Raw genomic sequence first — 17,146 nt, 5'->3', positions numbered from 1 at the left:
AGTCAACTAATAGTTTTTTTGTTTTTCTTTTTGTTTTTTTGCGGGGCAGTGAGGGTTAAGTGACTTGCCCAGGGTCACACAGCTAGTAAGTGTCAAATGTCTGAGGTCAGATTTGAACTCAGGTCCTCCTGAATCCAGGGCCCGTGCTTTATCCACTGTGTCACCTAGCTGCCCCCACCTAACAGTTATTAAATACCTACCTAGTATGTGCCAGGTACTGCTCAAAAAGCTGGAAATATAGAGACCAAAACCAGTCCCAGCTTTCAAGGAACTTCTAGTCTAATGGGAAAGACAGCATGCAAACCAACCATGTACAAACAAGCTATATAGATGGTAAGCTTAGGGATAATTTTAGAGGACTATGAAGGGGCTTCCTTTAGGAAAAAAGGGGGAACTTTAATTTAGACTTGAAGGAAGCCAGGGAAGCTAGGGGGCCGAGATGATGGGGGAGAGCTTTTAAAGTACTGGGGACAGCCATGAAGACTATTGGAATCAGGAGATGAAGTGTCTGGTACCACAAAATGATACCAAAAGTTATATGACTGAAAGACAGAGGAACTGAGCTTGTGGCTTCATTGATATAGGGAACTTCCAGATAAGGAAGCGCCATTTATCACTGTAACTTAGCCCCTTGACTCTACAGAAAAGGCTCTTTTCAGTCCTGTAGATAAAAACTAGTCAGTTATGGCCTGGACTCTTCATTTAAAAGAAACTTTTTACATTTAGTCTAGAACAGTTACTAACTTAGGTGTAACTCCAACTGATTGTTTCTTTTCCTTTTCCTTACTCTGAAATTGTGAATCTTGCATGAGGCATATTGTTATTTATATTTTAAAACAGTAGATGATAAAGTCTCTGTCTGGAACAACCCATTACCTTCTACTACTTAGTACAATGCTCTATAGACCAGCATAGTCGAACATTGATAGAAATTATGAAAAAGTATTTAGCAAATTGTAATTTTTCATTTATATGTTTTTAATTATAGCAAATAAGTGAAGCAAAGAAAACTCAAAAAGAATATTATGAGAAAGAACTAATAAACCTGCAGACTAGATTGGAAGGGGAAACAGCACAGTTAAATGAAGCACACTCAAAGACTTTGGAAGAATTAGCTTGGAAGCACCATATTGCAATTGAGACTGCCCATAGTAATGCAAATAAGGATAAGAAAAAGCTACAAATGGTAAGTTTTGGGTTTTTTTTTTTAATTTATCTAGCTTTACATTCTAATACTGATAGTTTTGAAAACTGTTGTATCCTTGTATAACTGAAATAAATATTCTGTTCATAGGAGTGCCTTCACTAAGAAACTAGTTACTCTTAATTTACACTCAGTTCTAACAAGGTTGCATAGATGTTTACCAGGCTTAGAACAATTTAGAAGAAATATATTAGAAAGAATGATGAGAGTAAGAGAAGATACTTCTAGCAGGCATGTAAACATTAGTAAGAAATGAAAGCTGACAAAATAAATACAAAAGTTATAAAAAAGAGATAAGAACTCAAAAAGCTTAATAATCAAGGGCTATTTGTTTAAGGAAAAACACTCTATGCCCCCCAAAAGGTCATGGGTTCTATATTACAGAACAAAATATTATGAAGTTCTTAATGATGACTCTGAATCCAAAAAAAGAAATCTCAAATTACATTCAGTGTCCCTTATATAAAAAAGCAGTCAGGTATTTAATATATTTAACAAAGATGTTTATATTTTATTCAAAAGGTAATAGAGAGCCACTAGAGATGATTAAATTACAGCAGAGTGGGGGAGGGTTTGGGGGAGGTGTGTAGAAGTGAGGTGGTGTAGTCCTCTACTTTGAAGAAATCACTTTGGCAGCTGTGTGGAGGATGGATTGGAGTGGGGAAGGGCTTGTGGTAAGAAGATCAATAAGAAGGCAGTTAAAAGAAGAAGGAAGGTTTTTAGCCTTCAATTCAATAAGCACAAACTATGCCTTTGTAGCCCTCCACTAAGTGTTAAGTGATACACAGGCAAAAACAGAACTCTTGGACACAAGGAATTTACATTCTGCTGGTGAAATAACATATACAGAAACAAGTTTAAAATATATACAAAGTAAAATCAGTGTAGAGAGACCTAACAACTTGGTAAGAGAGAGGTCATCAGGAAAGGTCTTATGCAAAAGGTAACTCCTCAGTTGATGTATGGAGTGAGGGAGGGATTCCGGGAGAAGGTGGGGAAGAAGGGAGAATAGCCCCACCTACAAATGTCCCCTGGTCATGGGTATCCCTGTGTCTGTACTCTGAGCACACATGCCCCTAATTCGTCCCCTCTCCAGGTGTGCTCTGGCCACAGGGTTTCTTGATGTGTGCTCTTCATTCACGTACCCAGGTCACATAGATGTTTCCTGATGTGTGCCCTCTGTACATATTCCCCAGGCATATGTATTGTGGGGTCTATGTTCTTCCCACTGGTGTTATGGGAACTAGTGGCAGAGGGTGTTGCATGGGATGGGGAGGAGATGATTTTTTTTACTTGTCACATTATTTGTTATCCTATTTGATTAAATATCTTTTGACCTAATGAATAATTTGGCTGGCTGGTATAAATAAACACATTGACTTGATCCTGAGGTAGCATTCCAAGGTAAGGGGGTATACTAGGTGCCACACATACAAAATGTTTGAATTTTTTTTACAAAAAGGAACAAATAAAGCATTTTAGTGAGGAATAAGAAGGGCAGGTAGCTTAAGATAGGCTTGCCAGGAAGCTTTAAAACCATTACCAAAAAAAATTGAATTTAACTTGGTGGTTTTAAAAAGTGAAATGATGGGGCGGTTAGGTGGCGCAGTGGATAGAGCACCGGCCCTGGAGTCAGGAGTACCTGAGTTCAAATCCGGCCTCAGACACTTGACACTTACTAGCTGTGTGACCCTGGGCAAGTCACTTAACCCCAATTGCCTCACTAAAAAAAAAAAAAGTGAAATGATGTCATTTATTGGCATTTTAATGTATGAAATGACAAGCTTAGAGAAAGGAGACCTCTAATCACAATATGCAAAAAGAAGTGAAGAAGGCAAGAGGATGTGGCAGTGGACACTAACAGGAGTGGGTGATGTGGTGTGAGGTAGTCCAGGATTGTCTGAAACTGGGCCAGTGGAGCACAAGCTCTAATAGGTTCAAACTGGGAAGACTTAAAGTGTTGATTCAGGGATGGGCTAACTTTATATCCCTTTACTAAGGACCAATGTCACTCATTCTGGAGAGACATCACCAGGTTGGTGAAGGGTAATGAATTTTTTTTAGACACAATTGTCACCTAAAGAGAAATCACAATCCATATTTTTGAACCAAGTATTCACACTAATGAAGTTACAGCTTCTTCCTTGTGGTATCAAAGTACTGGTATTATAATTCTAAATTGAAATAGTCTATTCCAACAGTATTTGAGGTTCTTTTTGGGGGTTTTTTGTTTGTTTGTTTTGGGATTTTTTTGGTGAGGCAATTGGGGTTAAGTGACTTGCCCAGGATCACACAGCCAGTAAGTGTCAAGTGTCTGAGGCCGGATTTGAACTCAGGTACTCCTGAATCCAGGGCTGGTGCTCTATCCACTGCGCCACCTAGCTGCCCCTGAGGTTCTTTTTAATTGTTGTATTGTTTTGTTTGCATTTTCTGTTAAATTCATTTAGGTCTCAGTTTCATTTTGTTTTATTTACCTTTGTTGGTCTTGCTAACTCATTAACTAGGGAAAGAAAAGAAACCTTAAGGAATTGTTTTTTCTGGGACTGAATAATACAGTATTCCCTATCAAAGGGTGAGTTCTTCAATGTATAGAAAAATAGAAAGGGGGTGTTAAGGGTAAAAGCACTCTAGAAATGTTCCTCAGGAAGATATCTACTCCCATATGATGAGGTGACCTAAGGGGAAAAATATCATCTGTACTTAAATTGACAACAGACTGAAATGTTTTATATAATTTCAGATAATTAGTTTTACATACAAGAATGTTTGTGCGTGACTTACTATTTTAAAATCATTTAAAAATCCATTGTGAAGAAATCAGGCATAAGGAGAACTAGGAGACTGTGGTATTTCTGCAGGTGAAAGTTGGGGACAGGGGTGGAAATCAGTTATATGCTACAGAGAGGTGGGGAGAGTAGAGGACAGCTAAAAAAGGGGATTTGGATTTCTTGATTAGGTCATTGTTGACCTTTGAGAGAGCAGTTTCATAGACTGTTGAAGGGGATAGTCATATGTCAAGTAGTGAGCAAACAATGGATACTAAGAAATGGAGGAATTAGGTTTGCAAATTTTTGAGAAATTTGGCCACAGAGAGGAAAAAAGAACACAGGAGCTACATGGGATAAAGTTTCAAGGAAAGACATTTTTTTGTCTTTCAGGATTAGGGAGATCCTATAGGCAGATGGGAAAGAACCCAGGAAAGGGAATCACTGAAGATATGTAACCTTGGGACCAGGGTATTAGACGAGAGTAAGATCATCTAGGGATTGAAAATAATGTTAAACTATAAAACAAGGTAAAATGTGCCAACCACCTGCTCCCCAGTAACATGCTTTAAGTATAATTTTCATATTTTTTCTCTCTTTCTAAGGAACTAGAAGAACAATATGAAAAAGAAAAGCTACAACTTGAAGAAGATAAAAGTCAACTTAAACAGCAGATGGAAAGACTAAGGGAAGAACTGACAACCAAACTCAATATAGCTAATCAGGAGGCAAGGATCCTCTTAAATCACATCAGCTCTGTGTTATATGTTAGGCCTTAGTTAATCTAGTAATGATTTCTCGAGAAGGGAACATCTTGAGACACTTAACTTCTCAGTGCCCCAGGAAGCTCTCTAAGACTCTTGCAGATGTTAGGAATCCATCACTGGAGGGACTTTGCAACCCAAGAGTTCTTTATCCTGATGAAATCAGACACCTAGGGCCCTCCCACCCTCCAAACCCTGAGAAAAAGAGAGATTTTTTTTACTCTAGTGCCATTGTGTGACTTAGCATAAAAATTATGTCATTTTAGAGGGAAACTGAATCAGTTTGTACATATCTATTATTCTAAGCTCTTCCATTATGGAATTACTTTCAAATATTCTCTGAAAGCATTAGTCCAAAATGCCACAGCCAACAAACAGGCAAACAAAATGTTAGAAATAATTAGGTGGTACTGGAAGAAAACCAGAAAATTTTATCCTACTCTTAATACCAAATTATAAATAACCAAGGCATCTACACTTACAGTGCTGCCTATTTTTCTGATACAGTGCTGCCTATTTTTCTGACTGATATGGCTTAAGAAAAATATAATTGAAGGAATTGAATGAAAGTGCTGGTAAAATAATAGATTTTTTAAATTAATATTTTTACTGTATATGAGAAGGCTGAGCAGGTTATATCAAAATCTGTACAATTATGGCAGGTATGGATAGGTCAAACATGAACTTTTTCACTAAATAACAGACTACTGCATATCTAAGAATCCCTAAAGAGGCCGTTTTCAGGGGGAAAAAATGATAAAAGATGGCACGGGCTTACACAGCAGATGCATAGAACTTCTTACCCTGAGAGGTATTATATAGGCTATAAACAGTTATAACTAAGATCTAGAAAGATTAGACCAGTTTAATGAATAGTAGAATCATAAAGACAATGTAGATTAACTTAACAATATTCTAGGATAGATTCAAAGCTCTCTGAGGATTAAAATAATGGACTACAACTACAACCAATGCCCTCCCATAAGACATTACTTGTTATCACTGTTAGAGACAAAACACAAGGCTATGTGGACTGTGGTTCTGAACCATTATTAACACCTCTTATAACATTTAGTGTTTCTTTTCACAAGCTGTCCCTTGGAGATATACTCTCACCTATCACTTCTGCATTTCACGACACAAACAAAACCACATTCTGGTTAAAAGGCAGATTTTGTTTCTAATACAAGAAAACATGTGCTCCATCTTGTTTGATTTCAGTCCCCTGAGTTCCTTTGTTAACCTCCCAAGGCTAGGCCTCCCTGGATCTTTTAGGTTCAGAGCCCTTGCTCTTAAGGGCCTTAGCCAACATCTCAGAACAAAGTATTCAGGGACCTCAGAGCTCCTGGGCCTGGAATGTCCTGGTGTGAGTGCTGTAGTAGCATGCTAGTCACTGCCCACTGAAGCTATCTACAGCTTTCTGACCTTCCTAGGGCTTTTTGAGGGGAGCTCTTTGCTCTTGGGCATCAAGACTACATTTACAGACTACATATGGCCTGTCTCTGATCATACTGGGAAGGGCCTGTCTCTGGCTTGCCTGGCATGGCTTCCTTTTCTCTTGCCCATGGACTTCTGGTTTCACTTTTTTTTCTGCAGTTCTGAGATAGAAGATGCCACTTGGGGCAGCTAAGTGGCGCAGTGGATAGAGCACCGGCCCTGGAGTCAGGAGTACCTGAGTTCAAATCTGGCCTCAGACACTTAACACCTACTAGCTGTGTGTCCCTGGGCAAGTCACTTAACCCCAATTGCCTCACTAAAAAAAAAAAAAAAGAAGAAGATGCCACTTATTATAGTTTTCCATTGGATTATTCATCATTCTGTGTGGTATGAACCTGAGAGTTTTACTTGTCTAGATATGTGGGAACTGGGTGATCTGCCTTCAGTTAGGCAGATGTCTTAGCTGGGAAGAGTTGATTACTTTTTTCACAATGTTGGTCACATCTTTCCCATTCCTGGAGTGGTTCCACCCTACTTTATGTCTAAAAATATAGTTCCATCCTAACTATTCTCCTTGCCTTTTGGTATCTTTTTGTTCCAATCCATCTCCACACTGCTGCCAGATTAATTTTGTATGAATATGGTTTCCACTCTCTTTTCAAACTCCATACCTGTGCCTTCAGAGTTCTCAGTCTGATTCAAATCCTATCTCCCATTACTTCTTTAAGTACCAGGAAGACTGGCCTGTTTCTATCCCCAAAATATACATTGTATGTTCTTGCCTTTGCTTGTGCCATTCTTTCTGCTTAGAATGATTTTTTCCTTGTTGTCACAATGTTCCCCTGTCCAAATCCTGTTCATTCTTCAAGGTCTACATTGCCCCATCAAATGTCCCTGACCACCACAACACATAGCAATCTTTCCATCCTCTAAATTCCTTTAGCACTTTTTATTTATATCAACTAACTGGCACTTATATTCTACCAAGTCTTTTATTATTATTTAACCTTTTCACTGTCTTCCTAACTAAATAATAAGACCTTTGAAGAGTTTGTCTTTGTATTTTCCACAGTGCCTAACACAGTGCTATGAATATATTAGACTGTCAGTACATAGTTAATGAATGAACAGAAATTTTTTATCCCTCTACAATATTAAACTCAGATTTTCATCTCTAACTCCCCCCTCCACCAAATCTGGAAGTCAAAACTGATAACATGATAAGGAACAGAAATAACATAATGTGGTATATACTGGCCTTCAAAGACTAGGTCAAAACTAAGAATTACATTAAATTAATTTTGTTTGGTAGGAATCTCCTTAATGAAGGAATAGTTATTTATGCTTTGTTTTCAAAAGTATATACATTCAATCCTTAAGGATTATGTGGGGCAAATCTTATACAAATGCATAGAAGTTACTACTTATTGTAGTTTATAATATCTTTGTCCATTCAATCCCACTGTCCTGAATATATAAAATTTTTGGAATAACAGGGTTAATTTGACTCAGTTGTCAGCTAAGTAATTTCATTTGAATTACTTTTTAAAAATCCATATTCTTGTGTGAAAATATTTGTCAGCTGTTCTCAACTTTATCTTAATTATGCTTTGTTAATTCCTTAAAGGAGGACTTATGTCTTTGTGAAACAAACTGGATCTTTCTTGGATATTACATTCAATATCTCATAGTACCCATGGGGATAATATAATAAATACAGAAGTTTTTTGAAACATATCATACAAATATAAGATTATTATATTTCCTCAATAACTATAATTGGGTGAAGGTGGTTAAAAGAAGAAAATGGTCAGTATTTTTATTTATTTATTGTACAAGATATCCTAAAAGCATTATGTTTTTATGCAGGTTTCTCGCCTTCAGGATCTGGTAAATAAAAGTGAACAAGGCCTTGGCTCTGCAGAAGGGGTTATCTCTGATCTCCAGGACTCCCGTGGACAACTTCAGAATGAACTAGATTTAACCAAAGTTAAACTAAGAGAGACCACAGACTCATTATTAAATCTTGAGGTAATTTCATAATCTACCCATGGTCCAAATTCAATGATAGAGAAATACAGTTTGAGCTGCTCTGACACAACTGTCTCTGTGACCATGGGCAAGCCACTTAACCTTTCAGTGTCCTAAGCAGTTCTCTGACATTATAAATTGTCAACAAGTATCTTCTTTCATCATAAATTAGATGAACTGCCAATCCCCACACTGATTTAATTATAGGTCTGGAGAAAAAAAACCCCACCCTTTTAATTTTAAGCCTCATTTAAACAATCAGTTCATTAAACATCAATACAAGGGTCTACTATGATACCATGCACGTTGTAGGCATTTTAGTAATTTTTTAGGGGCAGCTAAGTGGCGAAGTGGATAAGGCACCAGCCTTGGATTCAGGAGGACTTGAGTTAAAATCTGGTTTCAGACACTTGATACTTACTAGCTGTATGACTCTGGGCAAGTCACTTAACCCTCATTGCCTCACCAAAAAAAAAAAAAATTTAAATGTAATTGAATGCATATATATATATATATATACACACACACACACATATAATATATACACACATGTACATGTATAGACACACATATTTGCATATGTATGTGTGTGTGTGTGTGTGTATGGCCTTCAATTCTCTGACTGTCAAAAAGACATCTAAAAGGTTCATTTAAGGGAAAATAGATCATTCTTCTTTTCCATAGGTTCCCTTTTCTCAAACTTTCTCAACTTTACCTTATCCCTCCTGGCCCTGGTGGCCATATTTCTGGTAGGAGAAGTAAAACAAAGATCTAACTTTGTTTTATACTTTTTTTTCTCTTTTTAGACTATTACAATAAAAATATATTAGGTTGACAACAGAGATTGTGGGCTGGAGAAAAGGGGGATAGTGGAGATTCAAAGTTAAAAACTTGGGGCAGCTAGGTGGCACAGTGGATAGAGTCCTGGATTCAGGAGTACCTGAGTTCAAATTCGGCCTCACACACTTAACACTTACTAGCTGTGTGACCCTGGGCAAGTCACTTAACCCCAATTGCCCTGCAAAAACAAAACAAAGTTAAAAGCTTATTCTTGACCTCTTTCTTTCTTTCTTTCTTTTTTTAAGAGCTGGGGTAGAATTTATTATGATTCAGGAAAACTAAAAAGAGCAGGGATAGCAATTATCTCTGACAAGTTGTCAATAAAAACAGACATGGTTAAAAGCAGTAGGCAGAGAAGCTGTTATAGTATGTTTAAAGGGACCATAGACAATGAAATAAATATATCCTGGTTGGAAGTTTGAGCCCTTCTAAAAAACATTCTATGTGGAAATAAATAGGAAAGCCAAGCCTGGATGATCTTTAAATGGCATCCCCTCTTTTCAGTTGAGTTTTAATGTTTTGATTAGATCATCAATGGAGCTGGTAGTACTGTTGTCAATAAATACTAAAGGCCGGGCACTAACAGAGACAATGAACACAGATTCTTGAGTCAGAGAAATCAGGGAACCCAGGCAGGAGTACCAGGAAAAAGTATGTGGGGGACAGGGAGAATGAAACTCAAGACTTTTCAGTAAATACTCGTTTTCACAATGGATTCTATAACCAATCTTCATGGCTCTAAGATCCCCAAATGTCTTTCATAAATTGGTCTTGAAGAAAATTATTTGGGATGAGAGACCCCTGCAGTTAGATTTGTATTTGTCATCCTCCTTTTTCTTTCTTTAAAACAAATAATCGGGGACAGCTAGATGGTGTAGTGGATAGAGCACCGGCCCTGGAGTCAGGAGTACCTGAGTTCAAATCCGGCCTCAGACACTTAACACTTACTAGCTGTATGACCCCAAGCAAGTCACTTAACCCCAATTGCCTCACAAAAAAAATTAAATTAAAAAAATTAAAAAATAAATAATCATTGACATCTCTGAAGCATATAAATGAAAGAATTTGCATAATATTAACACTGTGTTAGCACCACTATAAAATAATTTAGAATGAGATGGTAATTTTAGTATAGATATGAATCCTTGAACAAATCTCTTAGCTCTGGGAAGCTATGTTTTTCTTCCCTTGTATAATGAGCAGATTAAATTAGATGATCTCTATAATCTCTTCCAGTTTTTAATTTTATAAAATAGATGTCCCATCCCCAATTCTGACTTTAGTTTTTACTTTGTGAAAGTGTTTGCTGAATTAACTAACCTTTCCAAAACAATTCAAGTTGGAACAAAATTACAACTTTTTTTTGAGGTACTTAGAAGAGATACACCTCCCTCATAACTCTTAAGAGAGAGTGAGACAGTGAGTGAAAGAGACAAATTTCATTTTCTAGATATACTTTCAAAAGGTTGACAAGCTGTAGCAAGACGATCAGCAAACAAGGTAACCAAGTATGTTGATAATGATAATTGTGCAATCCCCTACTGCCTCCTACCTCAGAATCCTGTGCAAGCAGGCCATCAGCTTACTTAATGCTATACAGCTTTAGCAATTAACTAGCATCAAGATTATCAATAGATATTTGATACTTCTAGGGATTTTTTAGTTGACATTTATAAAGGAGCTTTAAGGTTTATAAATGCCTTTTCATATATTATTTTATTTGATACTAACAACAGTTCATTGATATATGTACTATAGATATTTTCTTGCTGTTTTAGAGATGAACAGGTTGCCATTGTCAGTATGCTGTGTTCTTGTCATGGAGACAATTCAGTCTCTTTGTTGCCTTTTGGATTATGTACAGTTTTTATTGTATGAAAATTGTGATGCACCATAATTTCACCCCACAAAGATGGGATTTTATTTTAGAGGGCATCTTGGAATCAGTAGAATATCAAATTATATTTATTTTTAAATTATACTGTTAGAATAGTTTCAAGAACGTTTTAAAATTCATTTTGTGGTTGGTTGTTGTCATTATAAAATCTTGAAAACCTGTCTGCTCAGTTTTACATAAAGTAATTATTTGAAGTGAAGATTTAAAATAGCCAGCTTTTACTTTTTTGATGCATATTTTGCATTATAAAAGATTTTGTTTTTCAGAGAGAACTACAACAAGAAAGACAACAGCATAAGACATTGCTTGCTACCATGAGGGAAGATGAGAAGTACAAAGTGGACAAAATGGCCCAAGACTTAGAAATAAAATGGACTGAAAATCTTAGGTGCCTTTTCTTTAACTTTTAAAAAAATTTACACTTTAAAAATTGTTGACATGGTAAACAATTTTTTCACATACAATTTGCGTCTTAATTTTATTTAAAGGCCTTTGTCACACATTAAATTTATAAAGATCAAGGCATATGAGTAACTAGGGCAGGTGCTACTAGATGTACAATTCCTGCAGAGTAGTGTAGTATACTATTTTGGCTTATGTTATAAGCCAAATGAGGATAGATGTCAGTGAAGAAAAGATATTAGTGAAAATCAGAAAAGAGAATAGCAACGTGACAAAGGTAGAAAACGGTGATTAAAAAGAGTAAAATGTTTATTAGAATCAAAAAATCACAGTAAATATTTTTGTATTGTGATTTTCTGTTATTTTTCAGTATAAAAGTCTATATGGTCTTTTTTTCTTATGCAGATTTCATTTTATTGGTGGAGGCCTATATTTAAGATGAGTTGTATAGATCAATATGTTAAGTCACAGCTTTGGTGATAACAGTTTTTCCCTTGGAATCTTGTCTTACTAGTTTATAAACAATTTCTTTAGGGCTATGCTCATTGATAATTATAAGCTGGGTATTAATAGTTGCCTCTCTGTACAGTTCTCTAGAAGAGAGGACATATAGATACTGCTGGTCTGAACCAGTGGAAGCTCTTAGGTAGGAAATGTGTTCCTTTACTTGTCTTCCAGTTCACATCCTTTATTTCCAGTGGAAGAGAAGAAATCTAATGGAAATACAATCCCCTCTTTAAGCTTTTATAATCCTTTTATCCACAGCAAGTCTACATGCTGATCAAATATTTTAAAAATAACATATATATATATATATATATATATATATATATATATATATATACATATATATGTGATTTTCTTTTACCCTCTAATTAATAATACTTTCCCCAAACCATGAGCCTTTAGTGATTACTAATGAGATGTAACACAGTAAACTGCTAATCATAACTTTTGCCAGCAACCATCAGATTTACCTGCCCTGCCTCCTTTATCTTTCCCCTTTGCCACTTTGAGGAAGTGATGTCCATGCTTTCTCTACATTCTCTTTTCTTCCACTAATGGCCTTGAGACTCTATCCTACCACTTCTTCTTTAATACTCTGTTGAATTTAGTTTATCTTTTTCCCATTTTACCACAACTATGTTCCACTGCCATTCTTCTTATATAGCTTCTTTGTTTGGTAAATGAATTTAGGTCAACTGACTGGCAGACCTTTGTGCTCACAATTATCACATTAGACTTATATAAGTTGGGGGCAGCTAGGTGGTGCAGTGGATAGAGCACCAGCCCTGGTGTCAGGTGTACTTGAGTTCAAATCTGGCCTCAGACACTTAACACTCACTGGCTGTGTGACCCTGGGCAAGTCGCTTAACCCCAATTGCCTCACACACACACACACACACACACACACACACAAACAAAAAACATGTAAGTTGGACAATAGCAGCGTGGTAATTGTGCTAATAAAAATGCTGAAGCTAAAGGTCTGGAGTCTATTTTCTGAACATTTACAGATTAATTTTGTGACTTTAAACAAGTTTTTCTGATTGTTTTCTTTTTTAAAATAGGCATATTTGAGAATAGTAATTCCATTTGCCAAGTACTTTGTATTCAATTGCTAAATAATTTGTCTCATTTTTAGACAAGAGTGTTCCAAGCTTCGAGAAGAGTTAAGACTTCAGCATGAAGAGGATAAAAAGTCAGCAATGACTCAACTTTTACAGCTAAAAGAACGGGAAAAGAATGCTGCCAGGGATGGATGGCAGAAGAAGGTAGAAGATCTTTTAGACCAGGTAATTAATGTTGATAATTAACAATAATGAAGAATGCTGAACATGGATTTATATTGCTAAAAGTTAATTTCTGGTTTATTCTTTTCTTTTGAGATTCACTATAAGGTGGACTCATATTTACACCCAATTATGTATAGTCCTTACACAAGAATATAACTATCCAGTTTGCTGCATTCACCTTAGCCTGGGTGGCTCCAGGAGGTTCCCTTTCCCTTCCAGTTGTTACCATTTTCATGTTCTCTCCCATTAATTTTTTACTCCCTTTCCCTCTGACCCTAGAAACTGAGGGTCTTACTGCTGCCTGGAATCTGTCAACCCTCTTTCTGATTCACCCTAGTGATGCCTTGGGTGAGAGGCAGAACGGATAGTGGCCAGTGGAAAAGGAAGAGGAAAGGAAGAGTAAAGCTCTACCTTCTTCCTAAATCTTTTACTCCTTCAGCCTCCGCTTGGTCTCTCAAGCTCCTCTAAGGAAGTGCACTAGAAATTCAGTGACTGGCTGTTCATCTGAAATGTTGATGAATTTTACTGTAGTCCAGTTCAGACCTTTTTAGATCAAGTTCCCCTTTTGCAAACTGCCAAAGTTTATGGACCTTTCTTAGAATAATGTTTTAAAATGCATAAGATAAAATACAGAGATTAAAAAGGAAATCAATTACACTGAAATACTAGTGTCAAAATATTTTTTAAAACATGTTCTCAGACCTCTACTTTAGTTCTTTGTGTACTCAAAGACTCATCACCCATATGTGGTTTTTTTCTTTCTCTTACAGTTCTTAGTGAAAAAAGAAAAAGGGGAAATTTATAGGAACTTTTTGTACCCCGCCAGTTTCCCTTTATTAAAAATTATTGGTGGGGAAACTCCCCACCCTGCTGTTTCCTTGCCTTAGAAGGAGATAAGAAAATAGCCTAGACTAAGAAGTATCCAGAGGCTTGGGGTTGGGGGGCAAGAAGACTTAATTCATTTTCCAACAGAAACATTGTTTTAGGTGGTAAAGTTGTAAAGTACCATTTATATGGTACTATGTTTCAAAAATATTTTGTAAATCTGCTGAGGATTCTATAAAGAAGTTAAATACCATGTAAAACATTGTTTCTTTGATACAATATTTTGTGTTCCAAACAAATAATTTATTAGTCAACTTTTAAAATGTAACCAATTGGTAAGTTGGGGGACTGACTGCCTATATATCAGTTCCTTGTTTATTACATAATAAATAATATCTGATAGAGCCGACTTAAAAATAAAATGCATTAAAATCAGAGACATGGATTTAGAACTTTAAAATGTGTAGGAATGTTGTTCAACTTGAACATATCACAATTAGAGAATGGAATAGGATCTTTGTGTTAAGTAAAAAAGAGGTTTGGAAGGTACAATAACAAGGTTTTAAAGTCATTAGATGCCATTCATACACTTAGAGAAAGTTCAATAAATATGCCTAAATGGATTAAAGCAGCTTCCTCCCAAAAAAGAGAAATTTATTTTCTTTTCATTAATAGCATCTTGCCCAGTTTGTTTCTGTGCTTTCAACCTCTGGAATAAAAGAGCTATAGTAACAAAAGTTAAAAGTATTCTTAAGTCTTTCCTGTTTCCTGTTCACTTTGTTAGCATTTAAAATTATAGTTAAAACAGTTTGCCCTCTTCAAATAATTTACACAGCTTCTTAATTTATGATCTCTTATTGTTATATTGCAAATCATTGGTAAATAGTACTGACAGCCCTGACTCATTAGTTGATTGGCAAGCCATACATGTAGGACAAGCCAGCACATTGCTCTATAAGCTTTAGCACTAGGACCAAATAACACCTTAACTTACTTCTTTAGGAATTACCTATTGTTTTTATGTTTGGTCTAGCAAATTTCTGAATTAATAAGATAAGCTCTCCTGCTGGTTATTTCAAAGAATTACATGGAATGTTTTTCAAGAGAGTTTAAAGACTACTTTTGAAGTTTCAGTGTTTGTATAGTTACCAAAATTTATACATTTTTTTATATTGGAAAATGAAAGGGTGCTATATATTGTTTGCTTTTGGATTTTTTTTTTTAGCAAATATGGAGCTTTAGAAACTTAATAAGAATAAGAAAACAATTCTATTAGATGCTTCATTCAGTGTTGATCATAATGCAATATGGCACATTACAAATACACTCATGTAAATTACTTACAGTGGACATAGGAAGACAAACTTTGAATAGGCAAAGCAGTCATTCTGCTATCTTGACCTCTGCAATTCAGCTGGTTGTGGAGGACTAACTAGTTCACATTAGCTTGTGAAAATTGAAGCCGTCTTTGGTATTTTAAGTACCTTTTAAAAATTGTCACTTAGTTACTAATGAACACAAAAGCCTTACTACCATTGCATCCATTTTCTCCAGATTGTGGTTTTCATTTTAGTAGGTTTAGGTTCTCTGTATTAAGATATCAGATTTCTTTTTTTACCTCTAACAGTTTTTCCTTAGCTGTTTGCTTTGAGTATTCTTATTCTTATTGTTTTCACACTTTATGATTCTAAACAAAGCAAACAAATTTCTAATGTCTGTCTCCATCATCTCTGATGTGATAGAACATCCCATGACAGGAATAGTAGGGCAGCACCACCTTGATACATGGAGCTCCAGAAGCCTAACTCTTTTTTGACTCATTTTGTGAAATAAGCCTGCTATATTCCAGTCTGCCACATGCAGCGCTGTTCCTCATTCTTTGATTCATATTGTCCCTAACTGTGGCATATTAACAGTCATTTGGACCTCAAGTTAACTTATATACAGTTAAACATTTTAATTGGATTACAGGATCATAGATTTAGAGTTGGAACATGCCTGAGAAGTCATGCAGTCTACTCTCCTTATTTTATAGATGGGGATATATTTGTAAAGTCATATTATAGTCAAGAAGCACTAGACACATATATCATAGAATGAAATTTTTGAACCACTAGCTCCAGTCTCCCAAAGGAAACACCTTCCTTCCCCTTTCAGGTTTGGAGTCCCTTTCTTTAAGCTTTGGTCTCTCCTCACTCAGTGAAGCCAGCCTGCAAACACAGTATCTTTCCATACAATTCCCATCTTCTAGCTAACCGGAGGTGGTACTTAGCTAAGCTTGCTGCATAAGGATTAGAGATTCTTTTGGGTGTAGTCCCGTGATTGAACACAACAGACTCACAACAGACTTTTAGACTTTTAGAAACTCTCCTTTGTGGTGGCCTGGCTTATTTACCTCTCTAGTCCTGCTTTCCCTGTCTGAAAAGGAACACTATTCAAAGATGAACACTGCACAAGGCACAATGCCTAACTTACAAACTCAAAACTGGTAAGAGGCAAGGTATCAACATGGTTATGTTATAGCCCCCTGGTCACCATTTTTTCTCCTCATTTTCACTCTACCTGTTATGCCTTACTCCTCAGTCCCCTGTCATGGACACTTCAGAATTCAGTTAGAGCTCCAAGTTCCTGCTGAGGTAGCATCCTCAGTTCCACTGGCCCATCTGTACCTCATTCTAGTTGGGAGGTGCCCTTTCTAAAACACTAATAATTCTACATTTTTACTTTTTCCTCCTTTTACTGAAAGAAGCTATTTTCCAAGTCTTCCAAGGGGATGACCTATGAGCATCAACGTTGCCAGGACCTAACCACCTCTAAAGTGAAAGCAGCTAAGCAAATTCCCTAATAGCATACCACCAAAGGGCAAATACTATTGTATTTCATGCGACCTTTTTTTACTCCTGTCTCAGAAAGTGCAGATTATCATGTAAACTACTTAGTAAAATGCTTTACTGCTTTCAAAGAAGGTCCAAACCCCAAAATAGTAAAACAAGGAAAAAAAGGGTTTTTTTTAGGATGATACATATTATCAATCACATCAATCAGTAAACATTATGTGATGATATAAGCTCAGAATAGAACTGAATCAAGTAACATCAGGTCAAAACTTTTATAGCTTCAAATCCCTTAAACTCTCCCCTTAGTTCTTTCAGAAATAGAATAATTGTATATTTGGCCATAATGTA

The 17,146-nt window shown here is 36.2% G+C and overlaps 1 protein-coding gene across 7 annotated transcripts in view; it reads left to right on the top strand.

The window, feature by feature from the left end:
* The window catches only part of FAM184A (family with sequence similarity 184 member A), a 129,537-nt gene that overhangs the window by 68,233 nt on the left and 44,158 nt on the right, over positions 1-17,146 (top strand). For all 7 annotated transcript variants that reach the window (XM_043962390.1, XM_043962387.1, XM_043962386.1 and 4 more), the window contains exons 5-9: positions 989-1,186; positions 4,575-4,697; positions 8,040-8,201; positions 11,205-11,326; positions 12,986-13,136. In XM_043962390.1, coding sequence (XP_043818325.1) covers positions 989-1,186; positions 4,575-4,697; positions 8,040-8,201; positions 11,205-11,326; positions 12,986-13,136 — 756 coding nt within the window. The remainder of the gene's footprint in view (positions 1-988; positions 1,187-4,574; positions 4,698-8,039; positions 8,202-11,204; positions 11,327-12,985; positions 13,137-17,146) is intronic.

The sequence above is a fragment of the Dromiciops gliroides genome, chromosome 4, assembly GCF_019393635.1.
Source record: "Dromiciops gliroides isolate mDroGli1 chromosome 4, mDroGli1.pri, whole genome shotgun sequence".
NCBI classification, from domain to species: Eukaryota; Metazoa; Chordata; class Mammalia; order Microbiotheria; family Microbiotheriidae; genus Dromiciops; species Dromiciops gliroides.
Note: the sequence above shows the minus strand (reverse complement) of the source record. Positions and strands in the feature narration are given on the sequence as shown.